Below are 25,237 nucleotides of genomic sequence, written 5' to 3' on the forward strand. Positions count from 1 at the left end.
ATATATATATATATATACATATATATATATATATATACATATATACGTATATATATATATACATATATATATATATATATACATATATACGTATATATATATATATATACATATATATATATATATGAATTACAAGAGTGGGATCCAGAATGTGTGACTTCCTTTTGAAGGTCCCAAAATACAACCTTCGCTCATATGACAAGTACTTCTTGAACACTTGATATGTTCCAAGCCATTTGGTAGGTCCTTGGAGATACTGGTGAGAACAAATACCTCCTACTTTCCCCGGACACCCACCTCTTCATACACATCGATCAGCTACCATACAGCTAAGTACAGAACACAGGAGTCAGACATGGCTCCACCCTGAACTAAAATAATGACTTGCCTCATCCAAGGTCTTAAGAAGTAAGAAACATGTTTAATTTCCCAAGAGAGCTTTACTTTAACCCTGGTGGAAAGAAAGAAATGAAGATCCTCTCTGTGGCTGATGGCCTTATGATTCTGTTTACAAAAATCATATCCCTTTACCCAGATTAGTGCACTTCATCCCATCGATGATCAAATTTAAATCAACCTGTAATCAGAATTTATCAGGAAGCAGAAACTCTTGAACACAGCATCATCCAACCATTAAACTAAAGTATGCAATACACAAAGACAACAACAGTATATTTGTTTTTAATTAAATACAGAACATCTTTTTTCAATTTTTTTAATGTTTTATTTATTTTTGAGAGAGAGAGAGAGAGAGGAAGAGATAATGAGTGGGAGGAGGGGCAGAGAGAGAGGGAGACATAGAATCTGAAGCAGTCTCCAGGCTCTGAGCTGTCAGCACAGAGCCCAACGTGGGGCTCAAACTCATGAACCACGAGATCATGACCTGATGTCAGGTGCTTAACCGACTAAGCCACCCAGGCGCCCCTGACAACATTTATTTCTAATAAAATTCTGTGACCTGTAATCACCAGAAGAAGTATCTATTGAACAGTTTAACCTCATGCCTTGTATGGACGTATACAAAACATCCATCTTTGTTCACATACAAATGGTTGATGTTCAGAGTCTATTCAGTCTTGGGGCACCTGGGTGGTTCTGAGCATGTGACTTTGACACAGGTCATGATCTCACAATTCATGAGTTTGAGCCCCGCATCAGGCTCTCTGCTGTCAGCATGGAGCCTGCTTCAGATCCTCTCTCCCACCCCCTCTCTGCCCCTCCCCTGCTCTCCATTTACCTCTCTTACAAATAAGTAAACATTGAAAAGAGTCTATACAGTCTTTTAATACATAGGAACCATTCCAGAGGTATCTTCAAAAGTTAGTAGAAACATTTGGATACTCTCCGCAACACCATTTTTAAAATGTCAACATTTTGGTTTTATTTCCTGCAGGGCCACATTTCCATAGCTCAGTTCCACAGAGCTGGCTTCCTGTTACTCTTTGCCTGATGTATCTACCCACTTGTAAATAGGGCCACCAGCTCACAGCAAGAACAAGTGCCAAGGGAAGTAGAGCCACAGCCCAGAGCAGCTGGCACGAGAGCCTAACCCCAAGCAAGAGTCCTTCCATCCTGCAGGCAAAGTTCTTCACCGCCTGGAATAGAGCTGAAGAGCGTCAACCAGCCCAGAGGTGAGAGACCCAGGATCTCAGGGAGCCCAGCCACATGAGAGTGAGGCTCCGGTAAAAAAATGGATGGGAAAATCAACCCACGGAGACAGACAACAAAGTGTAAGGAACATAGAGAAAAGACATCTAAACATCTGGTGCAGACCCACCTTCAAGTGAAGAATTTCCCAAGACAGTCCACCCAAGAGGCAAGTCCAGATGGGTCAGAGCCAGCACGAGCTCCTCATCCAAAGCAGGCAGCGCTCCCACCGTCACGGCAAATGGGGTCAGCAAGGTCTGATGACTTCCGACTGTGAGGCGATCAGCCTGGGTGAGCAGCAAACGAGCCAGCCTGCATGCCATGTTGTCCACGTAGGTCACGGAGCCAGAGCCCATGGTCACTGGGGAGTAACCTTCCGAGCAGAGGCACACAGATACCATCACCGTCTCCTGAAGCCCGTGGCCTGGACAACAAGACAGTGAACAGGTCACCTGGCGCCTGCGTGAGATGCTCACCCAGGCGGGGGTCGCTAGGCTCACTGCACTGCCTGCGCAGACCACATGCTCCAGGGGAGTGAGGCCGAAGGGAGATGTCACCAGCTATCTTTAAATGCTGCCATGCTTGGGGGGCCGAATTAACGTGGGTCCCATTTTCTTTCAGTAACTCCCAATTTTAAAACTAATCTTTTTAAGCTCTGAGTATTTCAGTGTCTGTTCGCCTATCATTATCCACCACTGCTACTGGCCTACCTTCACCTTGTGCTTCTACCCTAAACACTGAATTCAACATGGTCATTTTAAAGCCCTTTGCCCTTCATAAGATATGAACAGACACTTCTCCAAAGAGGACATCCAGATGGCCAACAGACACATGAAACGATGCTCAGCATCCCTCCTCATCAGGGAAATACAAATCAAAACCACACTGAGATACCACCTCACGCCAGTCAGAGTGGCTAAAATGAGCAAATCAGAGAACTCTAGATGCTGGCGAGGATGTGGAGAAACGGGCACCCTCCTACACTGTTGGTGGGAATGCAAACTGGTGCAGCCCCTCTGGAAAACAGTGTGGAGGTTCCTCAGGAAACTAACAATAGAACTCCCCTATGACCCAGCAATAGCACTGCTAGGAATTTACCCAAGGGATACAGGAGTGCTGATGCATAGGGGCACAAGTACCCCAATGTTCATAGCAGCACTCTCCACAATAGCCAAAACATGGAAAGACCCTCAGTGTCCATCAACGGACGAATGGATCAAGAAGATGTGGTTCATCTATACCATGGAATACTACTTGGCAATGAAAAAGAATGAAATCTGGCCATGTGTAGCAACATGGATGGACCTTGAGGGTGTTCTGCTGAGTGAAATAAGTCAGGCAGAGAAGGACAAATATCATATGTTTGCACGTATAGGAGGATTAGGAGGAACTTAACGGAGGACCATGGGGGAGAAGAAGGGGGGAAATGGTGGGGGAAAGGGAGAGAGGCAAACCATGAGAGACTCTTGAATGCTGAGAACAAACTGAGGACTGATGGATGTGGGGGGAGGGGGGATGGGCATGGAGGAGGGCACTTGTGGGGATGAGCACTGGGTGTTATGTGGAAACTAATTTGACAATAAATTATTTGTAAAAATAAATAAATAAATAAAGCCCTTTGCCCTTTCCTGCTCTGTCACTTCTTCCCCTCTCTTCCATTTTTAGGTATTTATTTAGATGATACTTTTGGGAGATTTTAAAAATTATTTTTAATGTTTTATTTATTTTTGAGAGAGAGATAGAGACAGTATGAGCAGGGGAGGGCCAGAGGGAGAAGCAGACACAGAATCTGAAGACAGGCTCCAGGCTCTGAGCTCTCAGCACAGAGCCCGACACGGGGCTTGAACCCACGAACCATGAGATCATGACCTGAGCTGAAGTGGGACGCTTAACCGACTAAGCCACCCAGGAGCCCTGATGATAGTTTTATAAAGTAGCTCCACAGAGGTCCTTGGAATATGAGTTAGGATAAGTGAAGACAACTCAACAGAAATACTCACACGCATTGTTCACGGCTCCCTACCCCTGCCACTTCTGAGAAGAGCCTGTGTCTTAGAGGTGTTCTTAATACTTGTGGTGTGGGTGGTCCTCTAATCCTGCCACCCACCCCTCCTTCGTACACTCTCCTTCATCTTGTCAAGGTGGGAGAACCACTACCCAGGTACCCTTTTATGCTGCACTTGGCACAATCTCCAGAAATTCGTACCACCAAATGTCTGTGATTATCAGCATCATTGCCAAGCAAATGGCTAATTGGAGCCTTCACAGGAACACAAGCATCTTGGTTTACTAAGTGAGAACTACTGCCATTCCACATCACCTCTTTAAAAATGATCCACTGGAATGAAACCCGGCCATTGGTAGCAACGTGGATGGAACTGGAGAATATTATGGTGAGTGAACTAAGTCAGGCAGAGAAAAACAGATACCATATGTTTTCATTCATATGTGGATCAGGAGAAACTTAACAGAAGACCATGGGGGAGGGGAAGGGGGAAAATACTTATGGAGAAGGAGGGAGGCAAACCATAAGAGACCCTTAAATACTGAGAATAAACTGAGGATTGTTGGGGGCTGGGGGAGAGGGGAAATTGGGTGATAGGCATGGAGGAGGGCACTTGTTGGGATGAGCACTGGGTTCTGTATGGAAACCAATTTGACAATAAACTATATTATATTTTTTTAAAAATGGTCCACTGGTGCAGGCACGGAATGCTGCCCCCCACCCAGACCATAAGCTTCCAGTACATACTACAGAAATCCAGTCTCCACACCTCTGAGAGGTTACCGTGGGAAAGCTGCAATGGGAGACATTTACAGTTCAGAAACAGGGACTGTCACCTGCCTGTACGGAATCTGCTAAAATAAAGGTAAGACCCCTCACTTCAAAACCAGTGATCTTATTATCAGAAAGATTTTCTCTAACATACAAGGAATGGGAAGGAGGCTAACCCCTAGGTCCAAGTAAAGAAAATGACAGAAGTTTCGATATTAGGATTTACACGTTCATTATTATTTTCATTCTTCCTCCGTAAGAGTCTTCCTAAGGGAAAATGGAGCAAGGAGGGGGAAGCAAAAGGCAGTAGAGACATCAACCAACATACATGCCAAGGCAGAAAGACAAAGGCTCAAGAATCACAGCCAAAGTGACTCTGCACCATTACAGAGGTTTGGCTTTTGTTCTTCTGAGGACAGAAGTTATTGGGCCAGAGGGAGAAGTGCTTAAAGTTGCCTTAAATGGTGTCAGAAATGTGACAACAGACTGATCCGGTAACCAAGTGAGGTAGGGCTGAAGGGCCTTTGCACATGTCTGCAATTCTCACTCTGTGTTGTTTTCAGGTTTATTGTCTACCTTCTTCCCACATGTAACAGACAGAGTGCAGAGGCACTTAGAAATATCCTTCCTCCGGAGGCACCCGGGTGGCTGTCAGATGAGCATCTGACTCTTTATTTCAACTCTGGCCACGATCCCAGGGTCTTAGAATTCCAGCCCCATGGCTGGCTCTGTGCACTGTGTAGAGCCTGCTTCAGATTCTTCCTCTCTCCCTCTCTCCCCCTCTCCCCTACTTGTACCATCTCTATCAAAAAATATAAAATACTTTAAAAAAATATCTTTCCTCTAAAAATGAGGCCAATCTTATCCATAAAAAAAACTGAAGATTCCCTCCACAATGCAATTTAGAGGGCTTAAAAGATGCATTTAGGTTAAACACACACACACACACACACACACACACACACACACAACCCATCAATAAACCAAACAACAAAATCCTCCCCTCCTACAAATAGTAAAATCTTCATTATACTCGGGGGCTAAGCTTGATGTCTCAGATACATAACCTACACTCCAATGAAGTTTCAAAAACAGCTGCCTCTGAGAACTATTTAGCTCTTAACTAACATTAACATGAAACATTGTCATCTGTCGCCATGGTAATAGAAGAAGACATGTAGGAGAATGACAAGGTTCTGAACATGAGCATTCGGGTGGTGGGAAGAGAAGGTTATGGAGCCTGAGATCTGGTGAAGAAAGTCTAGATGCACAGAACGGCATAGAGGGAACCCCAGCCACCAAAAGGAGCAAGCGAGAGAGAGGCAGACACTGGGCTTGCAGACACTGGGCTTCCAGACTCCATGTAGGGGAAGGAGGCAGGGAGAGTGAAGACCTTCTGGCCCAGTCTCAGTTCTGCCTGAGCCATCCTGGCCGTAGGCTCTGGGACAACAGAGGTGATCCTAACATAGAGTGACTCCTCCATTCGACCACATCCAAAGCGGAGCCAACTGTGAAAGTCAGGTGCAACCAGAAAGACGGTCTGCCCAGTCTAAGGCAAGGGGGAGACAGCTAAAAAAATTGCAGCGAGATAACCCAGGGTGCGTGTTCTCATGCGCTCCGCCCCTCCCCTCCCCCACCCCTCTCGCCCACACCCACCCCACTTGGAGCACTGTTTACTTGCTCCTCCTGGTCCTCTCCCCAATCTATGTCCCTGGAGGAAAGAGGCTTCCAGACAGATTTCCCAAATGCGGAGTAAAGACTATACTTCACCTGGAATGCTGGACTGGAGAACGTTATCCGCGGTGCGCTCTGCAATCACGACATGTCTCTGGTGAGATCCGTCATAAATAAAGTAAAACTCGGCATCTTTAGGAAGATAAACATTTTTGCCAAACTTGGCATAGACGGTCATCTGCCCCTAAAAAAATGAGTAAGTTGAGGCATCATCACACTTTCTTGTCCTGGCTCTAAAAAAAACCACAGTTACAAGGGCTGGGGTCCAAAACGGTGGTGGTGTGTTCATTTCACGTGGTTGAGGTTCAAATACTGCAAGTCCTCCTTTCTGAAAACAAACACTTTCGATGACAGATGCTTTCTGATATATTAAAGGATGTGTGTCAGAGATGGATTGTTCTGTTTTAAGCCTGAAGAAGTCCAAAGCAGAGGGAAGAAATTTCTTAAATTTACTAGCTATAGAAATGTAATTTAACTTTGTTGTCCTTTATTTCCTGCCTGACGAACATCACTGATTCTATTAATTTGTTTTTGTTCCTGATATACCACCATAGTACAAAGGTTCAAAACAATTATTTTTAGTTATTGCCTTACCCTATAAGGTGGATCACAGTAGGTGGTAAGAACTTTAAATATTCACAAACTTTGCCAAATAAATAGCATCACATGCTCCCACACTTGCAGTGCCGGTTCCAAGTGCTATTTGTCTTCTCTGAGGCAATTCCAAGTCCTCTCTCTCATCTGGCCTGGCCTCACACTTTCTCCCGAGAGCTTCTGGTTGGCACAAAGCCCTCTAAGTGCCCTGGTCCAGAGGACAGGAGCTGCCCTTGGGTCCCAGAGACACATACCAAGGAAGGAAGGTATGCCAAGGAGGCAGACAGCAGGTGAGGGCTCCTCAGTACATCATCATTCAGAGGCTGCATTGCATGGAGGGGCTAGATCAACACTGCTACAACTGTGGGAAGAGCAGTGATGGACAAGGCTGCCAGACCATCTTGGGATGCTCGAAGACTCAAAGGACTCGGGCCACTCCCTCCACTCAAACACACACACACACACACACAAACAATACAAAGGGCGTCCTTCAGGGAGATGGTACATTCCACCCAGCCTATGGGAGTGGCAGGATAATGGAAACGAGGAGGTGGAAAGGGTCCCCCACTTTGGAGGGCCTCCAGAGCTTGGCCCAGTGCAGAGAAGCATCTGGGCTTTTGTGTGCTTGCCCAACAAAAACAAACCCTCTCTTGGCAAGTGCCTCCCCCTATGATAGCCGAGGAAAGGAAACAGAGGAAATTCTAAACAGTCTCCTTAACATCTGTTTGCCTTTGATGGATATCAGCACTACATTCTGTAGGATATTGAGAATTATGTCAATCAGTATCAGAAACAAAATCAGTGCACAACTTCTTTGTCTAATAATCACACGGATATTTCATCTAAACTTTAAAAATAAAACAGCTATGTTTTCCTGGCAGTTTGTAATCCAAAACACACATGAAACATTATCTTCTTTTTTTTAACATTTATTTATTTTTGAGAGAGCAAGAGCAGAGGAGGAGCAGAGAAAGTAGGAGACGCAGATGGGAAGCAGACTCCAGGCTCTGAGCTGTCAGCACAGAGCCTGGTGCAGGGCTCAAGCCCATGAACGGCAAGATCATGATCTGAGTCGTAGTTGGACACTTGACCAACTGAGCCACCCAGATGCCCCTGAGATATTCTTTAATTATGAATTGGTATAAACACAAACTGTGGTTTCATGGGAAAAAAATCACAAGTTTACAGTTTTGGATTGTCCTTTCTCTGCATGTGAGCATGCGCAAACATGCACAAATGTAATCAATAGAAAGTAACATGCCAAGTAAAATGCACCATACGATAGCTTCCAAAAAAGTTCAGGAAGAGGATCTGAAAAGCAAAAAACAGTAACAAATGTCTGATATGACAGAGAGGAAACTTAGATGAAATCCCATTTCCTAAAAAAGGAAGAACAGCTTGTGTTAGTCATGTTCCTGGTTGCTAAAGAGACTGTTAATTGTCCACGAACAGAATCTGACCTGCTTTGTTTTTTTTTTTTTCTTTTTTTTTTCTTTTTTTTTTTTTAAAGAAAACAAATCGTATAACCAGATCGAAGTTTTTCCACAGATCGAAAGGATATCTAATCTGGAACTGTTCAAAACAACCATCACATTACTACTTTATCTGTTTGGGGGAACAAGGACCACATTTATAAAGAAGTTTAACTGCAATCCTTTTCAAAGCAATACCCCCCCCCACCCCCAAGAGAACAGTTTTACAATTCAGATGTGCCTTCCTTTTGAAACCATACCATGCTCTACATCGATAAAAGAAGATAAACAACAGGCCAGTAATAAGACATAACCATTAAGGAGAGATGTACCCAGTCTTAGCACTAAGAATAATACTCAGCAATGAAAGCAGCCCTCTTCTTTGCTAATCACAAGGAGATCAGAAAGAAACAGAAGATATTATAGGAGGAGGAGGGAAGGGGGTGACGCAGAAACTAAGAAAGAAGCCCAGTGTGACAGAATGGGGTGGAGGGTTGGCAGGAGAAGACGCCAGAAAAAGGCAATATGTATATGAAAGAACATGAACATTTTCATTCAAGAAAGTTAAAGCTCAAAGGAGATTCAGATGAAGCTACACACAACAGGAAAAATGGGTTTCTGAAAATGTTCTGAAAAACAAGTACGGTATCGGAAGGGCGGTGATGGGCATGGAGGAGGGCACTTGTGGGGATGAGCACTGGGCGTTTTATGGAAACCAACTTGATGATAAACTATTAAAAAAAACAAGTATGGTATAAATAATCAGTGCCAAGGGACAATTTGCAGGTCAGACTGGGATCTTTCTAACTGCTGTGGCCACCGAAAATCAACTCTTTTTCTTTTTAATTTTTTTTTTTAATGTTTTATTTCTAAGAGAGAGAGATACAGCGTGAGCAGGGGAGGGTCAGAGAGAGAGGGAGTCACAGATTGAAACAGGCTCCAGGCTCTGAGCCGGCAGTCAGCACAGAGCCCGACGCGGGGCTTGAACCCACGAACCGCGAGATCATGACCTAAGTGAAAGTCGGACGCTTAACCGACCAAGCCACCCAGGCGCCCCTCAACTCTTTTTCTTAAAGGGTCATTGACTTTATTAATGGCAAAGATAAATCCCAACCTACAGAATTCCAGTGTGCCTCCATCATTTCCATCTGGAAGAACAGATACCCAAGACCAGGAACAGTTTGGAGAAAGACAATGCTTAGGCTCTGCAGGGTGGGGTCTGAATTTGCCCTACCTCAAAGCAAAGCATACAACAGAAGCATAACTTAAATAGAGTGAGAGAGGACACAGACAGACCACTAAGTATGAAGTCCAGAAGCAGATGCATGGCAAGTACATGATAAATGTGACATTTCAAGCCAATCACTTTTGGAACAAAAGCTATCTATTGGGGGGGTGGGGAAGGCATCATGTCACATATCTCAACTTCCAATTAATTCAGTATTAAACCCCAAAATTCATAAGCACATAAAGTTAGAAGGCTGTCTAAAATTTATCATTATTGAAGAAAATAGTAGCATTTAAATATATCCCATCCATCCTGACACCACCCAAAAGTACCAACTTGTTTTCATTCCTATTCCCTTACAGCCTTTGTTCAATGCACAGCTGACTCTTATAGAGTGATCATCACAGCTTAAGTACGTGTATGGTTGTGCTTTTCCGTCAAAAGTACTTTTCCATGTTATAATTTTGGCACCATTTTTAATTGCACTCCATCAAATATAATGTTCTATATTTTACTCTATCATCCCTGTACTGTTGTACTTTAAGACTGTTTCTAGCTTAACATTATAAACAATATTACACCAAACCTTTTCATGTACATTATGCTTTAACTTTTGTAGAACAAAATTCCAGAAATCGGTCCAAAAATGTGAAAGTTGGGCACAAATTGCCTAACTGCTCTCTAATAATGTTCCATTGAATTTCATTGTCACCTGTGCTGGTCATAGGTATCCTTTTCATCGCAGCCTGGTCAAAACTTTTAGTTGCTAATTTATGGATAGTCAACAGTTCCTCCTTGATTTCATTCATCTTTTTTCCTTTACCGGTGACAGTTGCTGCCCACTTTTATTAAAGGGTGCTGCTAAATAGTGTCAACACTGTTAGTGGTATGACTGAATGGCAAGTTTAAGAATACTGGTCTTCCTTTTGCCATTCATATTTGTCTTAAGCACTTCAACAATTTCACTTTCTCAAGTCAACCGGTTGAGATGAACACCAGAGTCAGTCCCTTTCCTCTCTGAACAGTGAAGGTGTACCACCAGTTATCTACTCTTGCCCAAATAAAAAGCACTCAGGTACTCTTGGAAAATCTCTACAGGCCAGTAACATAGAAATTGAAAACAAATGCTGAGTAAAAACGCTGCTCAGTATAAACACACATACACACATAAATTAAACCAACATTTTCTACCATGAAGCACCTCACAGAGAAATTCTGCTTGTAAAACTCATCAATACTTGGGAAAGATCAAACCTTCTGCTGAAATGCAGGGACATCTGTGGATTTCTTCTCAAAGAACCAAAAAAGTTTAACGTGGCAAAAAGATTTAATGCCATTTCTTTCATCCAACTCTTTTATTCCTCTTCCGATGAACGTTTCAGATGGAAACGGTCGACACCAATGTGCACATTCTAAGTCTTTTTTCATTAATCGAGGTCTCTAAATACCTTGAGTAACTTGGCGCCTGTATGATCTAATCACTGGATATCTTTGTGCTAATGTTCTCCCTACAGTCTTCACTCTCGCCCTCTATTGGCCATGTATGTGTAATTATATCTGGTTAGTAACGACGTCATTTGCTCAAAAAACTTAACCATCTAGTTTCTAGAGTATCTGGCATGAAGAGGCAATGACAACAGTAATTTCAAATGACCACAAGGAGAACAAAGTATGCATCTTTTTCTAGTGGGATTTCTTCACTTGGAGCCACAGGAAGACTCCACAAATAGGTTCCAGGTGGCCTGGGACCCCTTCAAATTGTTATCCAGACTCTCTTTTTATGTGTATGTGTCCATTATTCTGTGTAAAGGTTTATAGATTTCCTCATATTCTCAAAGGTATCTGTATTATTCAACTCTAACTTTACACCACTAAGTAGAAATGGGAACTTACAGACAATGGTCAACTTGTGACAGGACAGTAAGACATGCCCAACTATTTTGCAAGGTTCTCTGCATGGTCTTTGTGTGGAGTGATTTTTATGATGCCACTAGAAGGGTACCACTAGATTTTTATGATGCCACTAGAAGTGTGATGCTAAATGCTGTACTAAAAGTTTACTGATACTTGCCAATAAAGCTTGTCTTCTTCACAACAAAAAATAATTCTACAAAGGACCTTCTCTGAAGAGCAGCGTTAAATATATCCTGAGATTCTTGAAAACTTTTTAAAGTGCATTTTCCAATTTTAAATTTTTTTTTAATTTATTTCTAGGCGAGAGAGACAGCGTGAGCAGGGAAGGGTCAGAGAGAGAGGGAGACAGACTCTGAAACAGGCTCCAGGCCCTGAGCTGGCAGTCAGCACAGAGCCCGACGCAGGGCTCGAACCCACGAACCGCAAGATCATGACCTGAGAGAAAGTCGGACGCTTAACTGACTAAGCCACCCAGGCGCCCCCCAATTTTAAAGCTAAGTAAATACAAGTACAGGAACTAGTCAGTACTAACAAGATCAAGCCTCCAGAGCCAGCTGGACAGTATAGAGTGTCTTGATTTCTGCCCCAACCCTCAAGTTACGTCATCCCCTTTCCATTCTGTTTTTTTTGTTTTTTTTTTTAATATGGAACGCTTCACAAATTTGCATGTCATCCTTGCACAGGGGCCATGCTAATCTTCTCTGTATCGTTCCAATTTTAGTATATGTGCTGCCGAAGCGAGCACCCAGCAATTGTATTAAGTGTAAATGAATTGATCCAAACACAAAACCAACACGGTCAGAAAGGAATCTTTTAACTCAAAAATAAAAATAAAACAGAAAGCTTAAAAGTAGAAAGACAGGGCACCTAGGTGACTCAGCTGGTTAAGCGTCTGACTTCGGCTAAGGTCATGATCTTGCAGTTTATGAGTACAAGCCCGTCGGGCTCTGTGCTGACGGCTCAGAGCCTGGAGCCTGCTTCAGATTCTGTGTCTCCCTTTCTCTGCCCCTCCTGAGCTCACACTCTGTCTCTTTCTTTCTCCTCTCTCTCTCTCTCTCTCTCTCTCTCTCTCTCAAAAATAAATAAATATTTAAAAAAAGAGCAAAAAGATATACCAAGCAAAAGAAAGCTGTTAGGGTGAAAATAGTATCAGAAAAAGAAGATTTTAAAGCAAGACATATAGTAAGAGAAACGGGAATTTTGTATCATCGTGAGTTGAAAAATAGGTTATCATTGTATTAAATCTGTATTCACCTAATAAAGTAGCTTAATTTAAAAGATTTTTTAAAAAATTAACAAGCCCAAGACCTAGACCAATCCATAATCACTAATGTTAGACTTTACCATGCCTCTCTCAGTAGCTGACACAAGAAGAACACAAAAAAATTGTCAAGGATTTAAAAGACCTGAATTACATACTTAACACAGTTATTTATTAAAATGAGTAATTACCATAAATTAAATGCATGTTAATATTAAAAAGCCACCCATTTTTCATACCTCTGCAATAAATTCAGTTACACATAAATACACAAGTCAAAAATTCTCCATGACTTTCACACTTGATGTAATGATTCACCTCTACAGAAGTGAAATAGCCTTTGTTTTTGTATTAAAGCTAAAGTGAGTAAGGAAAAAAACAATTCGTGACTGGGGTCAGTAAATTACTCCAGATGCCACAAGAAAAAAAAAAGGCAGCTTTAAAAACCTCCTTAGTTTGCTTCTTTTTAAAAATCACTAACTTGGGGCACCTGGGTGGCTCAGTCACTTAAGCATCCGACTTCAGCTCAGGTCCTGATCCCACAGTTCATGAGCTCAAGCCCCACCTTGGCTCTGTGCTGACAGCTCAGAGCCTGGAGCCTGCTTTGGATTCTGGGTCTCTCTCTCTCTCTCTCTCTCTCTCTCTCTCTCTCTCTCTCTGCCCCTCTCCCATGTGTTTGTTCTCTCTCTCTCTCTCTCTCAAAAATAAACATTAAAATTTTTTTAATAAAATAGAAATGAAACAAATTGCAGTTAACAACTGGACACCAGTTAGGATTTTACCACTAATTAAGTATGCATACGTGACCAGTGAGATGGCCACCCAAAAACGCTAATTCTGCCCTACCCTGCATGGATGAAAGTCCACGAACTCCAGTGAGTGGGTATGGTCTGGCTCTGCTGTCATCAGACATACGTGGGCCATATAATACTTAAGTACAGACAAAACTGACAACACATTCAGGGGAAAAGGACAAGGATGCCAAAGGGACACAAAAACCATGCTGTCATATGAAGAACAATCGAAGGAACTGGGACTGTTTTGCCCAAGGAGAGAAGAATCGTGGTTAAGTGTTCACTGTTACAAGTATCTGAGGGTCTATCATGCAGATGGGGGCCCTGCAGGCCCCAAGGGGGAAAGCACAGAACAATGGAGGGAAGGACAGGGCACAGAGTGCAGCTGTACAGTGAGAGCCTTGTAGGGATCACAGATGTCCAACGATGACGAAGACTGCGTTAGCTTAAGGACTAAGCACAACCAGAACACAGCGCTTTTTTGTTTTTGTTTTATTTAATATGCATCGTAACAGAGAATGGAACTAAATCAAGACTGATCTAGTCTTGCAAATCTAGAATCTATGAGACCTGTTACAGAATTCTAGATTAATACCTTCAGTATGAAAAGAATATGTGGGTCTAGATAAGTGGTCTTTTGGGGTGTGTGTGTGTGTGTGTGTGTGTTTAAATTAATCTCTCAATTGGTGTACCTGGGTGGCTCAGTCAGTTGAATATCTGACTCTTGATTTTGGTTCAGATCATGATCCCAGGGTTGTGGGACTGAATCCCACATTGGGCCCCATACCCAGCAAGCTTAAGATTCTCTCTCTCTCTCTCTCTCTCTCTCTCTCTCTGCCCCTCTTCCCCCTCCTCCCCCCTCATTCTGTCTCTGCCCCTCTCCCACCCTCTCTCAAATTAAAAAAAAAATTCACCTCTCCCTATTCTTTTGCTTCAGTTTCCTAGCTCCTTAGCTTGATGGTTAGTTCATTCTCATTCTCTCCATTAGTGGTTTTCAAACTCAGCTCAGGGAACACTGGATTCTAATGGAGACTAATAGACACATTGAGAGTTCACAAGCATCCCATTTACATTTCATTATGGAAAATAGGTTTCTAATTATTTTTAAACCTCTTTGATTGCATTCACTTATACGTCTTAATTACCAAATTTTAATACACTGGAAAGGACCTGAACTGCCAGGCTAAGTCACTGCTCTCAGTCAATTAATAAATGGAATAGATTTATATTGAAGAATACATTTATAATAAAGAAGTTATGTCCATTTTATATATTAAAGTTCCCCATAATACTTTGGGAAAAAAGCATTTTTCCTTTGGTGGTAAAAGCGTTTTCCTATGAGGAAAAAAGGTTTTCCTAAGAGGAAAAAAATTGGTTTTCCTTCAGGAAAAAAGTTTTAATGCCATCTGTTTAGTGTAAGACCTCTCTGACTCTAGGATCTCCTCTGGTAGTCTATATTAGAAGATTAAGTTCCCCTATCCTCATTTTCTTTTTTTTCTTCCTATTTTTAAACGTGTACCTATTTTTGAGAGAGTGGAGGGGGGAGAGAGAGAGAAGAAGAAAAAAAAAACGCTAGTTCAGTGCGTATGAGTGAAGAAGGTGCAAAGAGAGGGAGACAGAGAATCCCAAACAGGCTCTGCACTGTCAGCACAGAGCCCAAAACGGGGCTTGAACTCATCAACAATGAGATCATGACCTGAGCTGAAGTTGGACATTTGAAAGACTCAGTCACCCAGGTGCCCCACCCCAACTTCATTATCTATTTCACATCTCAAACAAGCTTTCCATTTTCAACACCATAAAAACTACAACTCATCAATTGTAGATCTGGGTTGAATCCAAGCAGACAATATCATCATTTGGTTATTATTTACTGCTTGAGGTCTACAAACATACATCAAACCAAGAGTCATGTGAAGGTCAATGTGGGTTCACAGATAGCACTGAATGTGCCAAACCAAAACCTAGACTATAAGGAACACAAAGAACACTAAGTTTCCATGAATGGATAACTCCTGGGCAAAGAACAGTGACACAATCGTCTATGTTCTTATTTCAGAGTAGAACACATAGCTCCTGCATTTCACAGGAAGTCCCTCTTCTGAGAGTACAAAAGAATGGAATAGTGCCCTTTTTCTTTCTCATCTAACCAGCATCTTGCCAGAACACAAATTCTACTCTCTACCAACAACAACAACACACACACACACATACAGAAGCCATTCTTAAATAAGAGTACTAAAGGTCCTACCAAGGAATGACTAGCACAATGATAAAAGAATCAGGAATGCCTGCGCAGATAAGTAAGGATTCAGAAAGTACAAAATACAGAGCTCGAAAAAGTCTCAGAACTCATCTGATCAATACCTGAATTACGGGTGAGGAAACTGAAGGCTATACCAACAGGTGAGTTGCTCCGGATCCCACTGTACAGGAGACCCAGGGCAGGGGCCCAGGTCTTCACACTCCTTCCAATGCTCTTCACATGCTTCACAAGTCATTAGTTGGAAGATTTACCACCTCACCCCGGACACCTCCTCCAGGGACTTAGAAAAAAAAGGCTTCCATGGAAACAAATCAGGAGCAGAATCAATCAACTCTTTCCAAGTTCCCCAAAGCCCAGTGCACAACATCCACCTCTCCCCTTGCGCCTGTCTCTTCTCTTCCTCCATTCTCACCGCCTCTGTCAAACCACACACCATGCTCTCAGGACCTGCAGCTCTTCTCTTTACTCTTCCCCTGCTCCAATGGAAACAAGTGCAGGTCAAAGCCAAGCAAGCCACAGCATGCCCAACATGAAGCCACAGAAAATGAGGGTGGAGGGCAAAAGGAAAGGGCACCTAAAAACTCCCTACAGCCCTAGCTCCAGCAGAGGGGGTGGGAGGCAAGGAAAGAAAAGGAAAGGATGAGAGCTCAGTGGGGAGGGAGAGGAGAAAACAGCAGCAGCAATGGGCTGGGGAGTGATGGCAATGGCAAGGGGAGAAAGGGCTAGAAAACCAAAGCAACTAACAATTTAATTGAAGCAAGGGCAAGAAAGATGGAAAATACACGAAAACGAGAAGAGAGATAGATCCACCCTACCAGGAACTGCAATCTGGAAACCCCTTGGGTAAAAAGGAAGGGGGGGGGCAGGGAAGAGTTGACTTTTGATGCTTACAAGGATATTTCATCTGATCAAAATCAAGAATGGAGGGCACTTGCATAGATGGAACTGGTGAATCACTACCTTGTACACCTGAAACTAATATAACAACATATGTTACGTAAGCTGGAATTAAAGTTTTTAAAAATGAGCTCTTCCCATTTGCAACAACATGGATGGACCTAGAGGATATAGTGCTAAGTGCAGTAGGTCAGAGGAAAACAAATATCATAGGATTTCACTTAATAAATAAATAAAAAAAAAAGAAAGGAAACAGACTCTTAAATACAGACAACTGGTGGCTGCCAGAGAGGAGGTAGGTGGATGGGTAAAACAGATGAAGGAGATTAAGAGTGCACTTATCAGGATGAGTACTGAGTAATGTATAGAATTGTTGAATCATTATACATGAAACTGATATAAAACTGTAATTTAAAAAACTGATTTTTTAAAATTAAAAATGTGGGGAGAGGCTGTCCGACTTCAGCTTAGGTCACGATCTCAGTCTGTGGGTTCGATCCCCGCGTCAGACTCTGTGCTGACAGCTCAGAGCCTGGAGCTGCTTCCGATTCTGTCTCCCTCTCTCTCTGCCCCTCCTCTGTTCGTACTCTCTCTCACTCTCTCAAAAATAAACATTAAAAAAAAAACTTCTTTAACATGATGGAAAAAAGAACCAAGGGCAAAAGAAGCACTATGGAAACTCTCTTTGTGACACCTCACAGAAACTGCTTTTCCAAACTACTCACATCCAATTAATGGTCACACCCCAGCCATAAGTCCATCTCTCCCATGCCATACACAATAGTGTTGAGAGGAGGGGGCACACTAAGAGATTTCCTTTCCCATTCACGGTCCCACTTTAGAATTGACAATGACTCTGGAATACAGGAGCCCATTTTTCTGGCCTTGTCCTTTTTAGCCCTGTACTTTGAACTTTCTCTGTATCTTCAAGGTCAACTGTCCAGGGTTCTCTGCCAGTGAAAAAGAAGACCTACGTACAGAGCAGCTAACTACAGGCTTCAGCAAGGGCACCATTCAGCCATAAGGCAATCGGAATCTAGTCTTTCTTCCTAATTCAGCACGTAGTCCAGCAATACCTGAAGCTCTATAGCCACCAACGCAAAGAAGCAATCCCAAAAGCCAAAGTGCGTAATTAATCTTGGTAAGAGTAATACCTTCCATGTCCTTAGTGATTCACTGTTCACAAGGCACTTCTGTGTATGCTGTCCCATTTGAACCTCACAACCCCTAATGACACAGATAGATGAGGGACTGGCCCACAATTCCCCATGGAGCCAGAACCAACCACTATGTTTCTCCATACATTCATCCATCGGTGAGATATACTGCATGTGTACTAGATGCTGTGGTTACCACAAACTACCTGGCCTCAATATCGTTTTACTGGAAACAGAGACAGGAAATAATCAAAAGCCTAAAATGTGAGGGATTTTCAAGAGCTCAGAAAAGTAAGGTGGGGAAAAGAGAGATATCTTAGACAAGAAAGTAGGAAGATGCCCCCAGTGAGCTGATGTTCTATCGCAGACCTGAATAAACTAAGAGTCAACCATGTGGGTACGAAAGAGAATTCCATGTTGAGAGACTGCAAGTGCAAAGGCCCTAAAATGACATGTGCCTCGAGGACTTGAGATAGGAAACGTGGTTGAAGCAGAAGAGGAGAGAAATGGGAGGCAAGGTTAGAAAGAAGTAAAGCTTATATTACGGATACAGGTGTCAACTCTGCAGTGGGAAACCACCGTGGAGCTCTGTGTAAAAAGGTGACAAGATCTAAATTTCACTCTAAAAGGATCCCTTTGGCTGCACTGTTGAGAAGAGATCAGGCTGGGACATGCTTGAGATCAGAGAAGCCCAGTGCAGATGCCAGGCCAGAAACTACCAGGCATTTTCTGCCGTATCACAGAGGCTCTTGATAGGATTTTCACTACTAAGGAGGAGGTGAAGGCATCAGCTTCCCAGGGAAGCACATCTTTATTCAGCTCTGCTTATCAACTGTAGCACCCCCAGTAGCCCTGTGCCACTGAGATGATTTGGGAGGCCCAAGTGCAGAAATGGATGCTTTCCAATGTCAGTAAGAGGGTAATTATTATCCTGTAAGGACTCTTGTGGAAGACTGCAGTGTAGTTCAAGGCCCTTCCTTCCATTTCTTACAGAAACACAGATAAAGGATGGATGGATGGATGGATGGATGGATGGATGGATGGATGGATGGAGAGGGACAGAAAGAGAGAGAACTTCTATTTATCTCTCCCTTGGCCTTTATTAGCAATTTACATCAAATGATCAAACTGGGGGTGTGATCAGATGGATTTTCAATGTGAACATGAAACAGCTTTGATCATCCTTAACCCTAACTTCTATAGTATATAAAGTTTTGTAATAAAACCAATTATAAACCTTTAGTTGACAAATATAAGTACATTTTACAAACCTTATTATGAGAAGTACCTATGTGCAGCTACTTCACCACTGACAAAAGCCCTTATACAGACATTACTAAACTAACTTCAAGAAAGAGTCAAATTTTGTTTTAACTCACATTGAATACAGAATTTCTCATCTAACATGGAAATTCAATGTGAAAGCAATAGTATTCATCAATTTATTACACAAGGTTGCTTAGTAACCCATAAGGATAAAAACAACCATTAAAGGAACCCTTTGTGTCTTAATTAATAGTACTGTGCATGTGAATGTATCAGACACCATGCTAATCATCTCATTAAGTCCTTTCAATCACTCTTCAAGGTAGAAACCATCATCTTCATGATGGAGAAAACTGAGGCTTTGAGAGGTAAAGTATTGTGACCACAGCAATCTGCAAGGCCCAGGGCAGAACTAGGACTCAGGTCCATCTCTGCGAGACAGGCTTTGCTTCCCTCCTAATTTCTGCTACATCCTGCCTCTGTGCTCAGTGCTGCATCAGCTGGAGGCGGGGCCTCTGTAGGGGCTGGCCCATTGTTGAGGGACTCAACAGCCTCACCACACCTAACTTATTGCGGTCTTAAGTTACACATGAACATATATGGTAAAACCTTGGGTTGCGATTAACTTGTTCTGTAAGATGAAGCAACATTGCTAATAAAATTTAACTTAATATGTGAGCGATGTCTTGCAATACGAGTAGTATGTGACGTCAAACATCACGTGATCACAACTGAGCCAAGAGTTCTTAAAATTCACTCTGATATACAAGTGCTGTGGATTACAAGCATGTTTCTGGAATGAATTATGCTCACAAACCAAGGTTTTATTGTACTTTGAATACTCAGAAGAAGAAAAATCTGTGTTCGAGGAGCATGAATAGTGTGACTGCATTTAAATGATTTTATTCTTTCTTCTCCCTTCATTCAACAAATCCCTGAACTGTGCCAGGTAGGAGGACAAGACCTGACCCTACCTTCAGGGAGCTCACAGCCTCAAGGGCAGAGAAAAGCTTCAACAACACACAAATTAGTGCCAGGAACTCCACACAGCTTGGAGGAGTGTCCAGGTACACGATGGGATGCTGGCAAAATCCTCCCCCAAAGAGGGACAGGACTTAGTTAAGGAAAAGCATGGAGACCGGCTACAGAATGGTTCCTTGGGAAAGGAGAGTTGACTGTGGCCAGGCTGTCAACATGTGAGGTGGTGAACATGACCAGAGGAAAAGATGGACATGAAGGCAGAGGCCAGCTCATGGAGGGCCTGAGGGACAGGAAATCACTGGGGGGGATTTTGAGGAGCAGAGTGATGCAATCATATCAGCATTTATCTACAGGGCAGAAGTGGGTACACCAGAAAGGACACCATGGAGGTTGGCCTTTTTTGGGGTATAGCCCCTCCCACCATCCTCTACTGCTCAATAATTTCTAAAGAACACTAAAGGGGGTCCTGGGTGGTTCAGTCACTTAAGAGTCCAACTCTTGATTTCTGCTCAGCTCACGATCTTACAGTTTCTGAGTTAGAGCCCTGCATCAGCACAGAACCCGCTTGGGATTCTCTCTCTCCCTCTCTCTCTCTGCTCCTCCCCCTTTCTCTCTCTCTCTCCCCACTCCCTCTCTCAAAATAACTTTTAAAAATAAACTTTAAGAATACTGAAAACTTTCCCAGAAGCAGGAAAACATGTGCCTGGGTCAATGTGGCTGAACAAGTAGAAAGAAATGCCAGTCAGGATCTCCACCCATTTTTTTTTTTAATTTTTTTTTAATGTTTTATTTATTTCTAGGAGAGAGAGAGACAGCGTGAGCAGGGGAGGGTCAGAGAGAGAGAGGGAGTCACAGACTGAAACAGGCTCCAGGCTCTGAGCTGGCAGTCAGCACAGAGCCCGACGCGGGGCTCGAACCCACGAACTGCAAGATCATGACCTGAGCGAAAGTCGGACGCTTAACCGACTAAGCCACCCAGGCGCCCCTCTCCACCCATATTTTGATGTGTTAGTGGAAGGAATGTAACGATTGAGCATGAGGCACCTAGAATTAAATTAGACCTGAGTTCCAATCCCAGGAGCCTCAGCTAACTCAACTGTAAAATGGACATAAAAACACAATCTACCAAGCAGGTAAGACTCAACTAAATCAGGTATACTGACACTTATCCAGCACCTAACACTTGAGCACTTATAAACTGGCCAGCTGCTAATGCAATCATACTAAAAACATCATCATTATTCTCGGTCCACTGAAGAAACATATTTCAAGTATTGTGTGCCAGGCACATTCTTCCAATTTTCTGAAAACACCAAAGAGATTGGTAGTATGGTATCAGTACCCTCATTCTGCAGATGAGGACATCGTGCCCAAAATGCTAAATTCTTTGGCTCTAGTTACAGTGATCTCCAAATCCTCTTTATGGCAGCAAGAGGATTCACAGAATTACAAGTAGAAGGGCAAAATAAGCACTATACCCCATTAAAAAGGTACATTATATCAATAAAAAACCTTCTCTACTTCAAAATGTCCTTCTCAAGCACTTAAACAGTATCTTAAAAATAACTGTATTTTTGATCCTTAAGATAGTTCACTCTAACAGAGTGTGGCAGGCAATTGGTTAGTTACTGCATTCTTCAGGACCTGGATGCTCCTACTGTCTGTTAGAGGATTAAGAGGGCACTCATTCTCTAGGATATTAATCCATCTCAGTTTATGCATCTGACTTTTTCTGGAATAGAAGGTGGTGCAAGCCGCAGGGCAAGAGAGCACTAAGAAATGCTACCTATGCTCTGTGCTCAATCACTGTCCCCTCTGTAACTCTATGGAACCTTTTCATAGACACTATACTCTCCATTTCTCTTTTACATACAAATTCTAGTCATAATTTGCCTAGCGATGTTTTGTTCTTCTTTATGAAGACCGTGAAGTGAAACTCCCAGCATTTCACACCCTCTCATGACCGGGAACACTCCCCCACCCCCACCCCTTCTGCCCATCCCAAACCCGTGTACTCTGCAAGATGGCTCTTCCAGGCAGGTCTCCAGGATACCCCTTCTGAACTCCAGGCCACCTGATGTCAACCTCTCTTAGAGCACTTAGCTCTTCCTGCCTTAGAGTCCTTTTCCTCCGCCCAAAATATAAGCCTCCATTTCATTATTTTCCTTTCATCCTTATTTTGACTCTGTGACATCACGAGGGCGGGAGAGCATGGTGGTCAAGTACCCAGGCCCTGGTCAGCAGTCAGACAACTTGGATCCCATTCCTACCTCTATCACTAATCATTGTTTAGCTTTAAACAAGTGGCTTAACTTCTCTGTACCTCAATTCCTTTCCTCATCTGCAAAATGAGATTAACAGCAGATATTCCTTCTTTAGACGTTAGTGAGGGTTGAAGGAGACAATGAATCCCTGTACCTGCCAGCAGTAAGAACTCAGAAAGTTTAGTAATTAATTCTTCTTTCTAATTTGTAAATTACATCCTTTTTTTAACTAGGTAATAAGGCACAGTATTAATGAATTATTTCTTCCTAAATGTCCCTTAAATATCTGGCAGACCCCAGGTTCCATGGGGTCCCTACATCTCTGCACTGACAGCACCAAGCCTATTTAAGATTCTCTCTCTCTGCCCCTCCTCCACTTACTCTTTGTGTGTGTGTGTGTGTGTGTGTGTGTGTGTGTCCTCCTCTCTCTCTCTCAAAATAAAACAGCATTAAGAAAAATAAAAAAACTAAATTAAAAGCAAAGAATATTTTTGTAAACTACAGAATCACTTTTCACTGTGCATTTCCACTATGCTGTTTAATATTCCACTTTTTTTCTGATCTAAAGTAAGATATGGTTTCATACTTCATTCATCAAGTATTTATCAAGCCAGTATTAGGGTACATTCCACACACTGTTCAAGGAATAAGGGATGCAGCAGTGCACGGAGTGAGTACTTGCTCTCAACATTTAGAGTCTTCAGGGAAAACACAATAAAAAAAAAAAATCAAACAATCGTTGGTGCTACACAGACAATTTAAAATAAAATAATGCCAAGTGCCCAGGGAATTAATTCAGATTGGGCAAAGAGACTCTGAAAGGCAGGGCATGGAAGCTGAAACCTGAATCACAAGATTTGAAAGGGTTTGTTTTGTTTTGTTTTTGTTTTTTCATAAAAGAAAGCCAGGAGTGCCCGACTGGCTCAGTTAGTGGGGCATGTGGCTCTTGATCTTGAGGCTGTGAGTTCTAGCCCCACACTGAGCATAGAGATTAATGAAAAACAAAATCTTTATAAAAAGAATACTGTACTTCAAAAAAAAAAACTTACGAAAGGCAAGTGTTGGTGGATTGAGCTGAAAATGAGCAAGCAATGTCATCATACTCATGGACTACTTTCAAAACCATATGGTGCCTGCCTGCTCCCCCCCCACACACATACCTTTCAATAGTTCTGCCCCAAACATAGTGTCGTAAGTTGTAGTTTTCTAAGTATCCCTTAATTCAGGAAGGAGAGGAGCTAGGAGAAAATAATAAGGAACTGTTCACATAATAAAGGAAAATTTCACTATTTTAAATGTTGTTCCTAATGAGAAAGGTTATTTCTGACACCATAAAGTATGTGATCTACCTTGAATCTGTTGAGATTACCCAACAGTACAGCACAACTGATGAATGCTACAAGTTTTCCTATCGTACACAATTTTATAACTTACTTATCAGGGGTATAACAATTATCGTTCCATAACCACCCTACCCTTCAAAAACCAAAAATTCAAAAAAGGGTTTGTTGGCCACATGGTAACTCTGAGTCTCCTCCTGGAGAATGTGACAACACAAAACCTGTCAGCCACTGACTATTCCACAGTGTTCCCATTGTTTCCTTAAGCCCAAATGAGTACTCAATATAACACAAGACCCCTTCTCCCTGAAAAAATTATTTAATATCCAGGCCAAAGACTTATAATGATTTGCTATTTTAAAGACTTCTAACTGAAGAAATCCTTGAATTATTATAAGCCCTGAATTGTCTCATTCCTAATAGGATAGTGAGACTCATTTGTTTAACTAGTCATACCTTTCTCCCAAACACACCTCCAGAACTATTTGTTCATAAGTAAAGCACATCTAACTCCCCAGAGTCAATGTCAACATGTTTCCAATAATTACAGAAATCAATGTATTTCCATTGAAACCCAATATGCTAAATTTTGAGCATATGGAGCACACAGTTGCTAAAAATGGGTTATTTTTGACACAGAGAAAATCAAGAGCTTTCTACATTTCTCAATCAGATTTGAGGTGTTTTGTTTTGAAGGTTAAAGGCAGAGAAGGGAGAAAATTTATGGAATTTCAACTGATTATTACAATACAAACCCTGTTCAACAACACAAACAGTTCCAAAAATATCCAAGATGGTGGTCTTCAACTGTTTGCTTAAAGACAACACATTTGGTCTTGGACTTTTGTCATAGTTTTTTGTTTACTAATTCAGTTTCATTACTTGTATTCAGTCTGCCCAGATATTTTGGGCAGTAATTCCTCTGACATCAGCCATATCAACATTTTTCTACATGTGTCTCTTCAGGCAAGGGAAACAAAAGCAAAATTAAAATACTAGGACTATATCAAAATAAAAAGCATTTGCACAGCAAAAGGAACCAACAAAATGAAACGGCAACCTACCGAATGGGAAAAGATATTTGCAAATGATGTATCTGATAAGAGGTTAGCATCCAAAATATGCCAACACCAAATGGGCAAACAACTCAATTAATAAATGGGCAGAGGAGCTGAATGAACATTTCTCCAAAGATGATGCACACATGGCCAGACACAAAAAAGATGCTCAACGTCACTAATCATCATGGAAATGCCAGTTAAAACCACAATGAGATATTACCTTACACCTACATGAATGGCTAAAATCACAAAGACAAGAAAAACAAGCGCTGGCAAGGATATGGAGAAAAAGGAACCCTCATGCACTACTGATGGGAATGCAAACAGGTCGAGCCAGTGGGAAAAACAGTATGAAGGTTCCTCAAAAAATTAATAATAGAAATACCATATGATCGAGTAATTCCACTATTGGGTATTTACTCAAAGAAAATGAAAACACTAATTCAAAAAGACATATCACCCCTATGTTGACTGCAGAATTATTTACAATAACCAAGATATGGAAGCAACCTAAGTATCCATGGATAGACAAATGGATAAGGAAGCTGTGGTATACATATTCAATGGACTATTACACAACCATAA

The 25,237-nt window shown here is 42.1% G+C and overlaps 1 protein-coding gene and 1 non-coding gene across 6 annotated transcripts in view; both read right to left on the reverse strand.

Moving 5' to 3' along the window:
* Window positions 1-25,237, reverse strand: part of ARHGEF28 (Rho guanine nucleotide exchange factor 28) — a 304,052-nt gene that overhangs the window by 173,916 nt on the left and 104,899 nt on the right. For all 5 annotated transcript variants that reach the window (XM_039242075.1, XM_039242076.1, XM_039242078.1 and 2 more), the window contains exons 3-4: window positions 6,194-6,341; window positions 1,778-2,071 (exon numbers count right to left, since the gene is read on the reverse strand). In XM_039242075.1, the coding sequence (XP_039098006.1) occupies window positions 1,778-2,071; window positions 6,194-6,341 (442 nt within the window). The remainder of the gene's footprint in view (window positions 1-1,777; window positions 2,072-6,193; window positions 6,342-25,237) is intronic.
* On the reverse strand, window positions 12,004-12,110 carry LOC120238398. Its single transcript, XR_005530210.1, has one exon. It is a non-coding gene; the product is annotated as a U6 spliceosomal RNA (small nuclear RNA).

The sequence above is a fragment of the Hyaena hyaena genome, unplaced genomic scaffold (assembly GCF_003009895.1).
Source record: "Hyaena hyaena isolate Hyena2069 unplaced genomic scaffold, ASM300989v1 scaffold_205, whole genome shotgun sequence".
NCBI classification, from domain to species: Eukaryota; Metazoa; Chordata; class Mammalia; order Carnivora; family Hyaenidae; genus Hyaena; species Hyaena hyaena.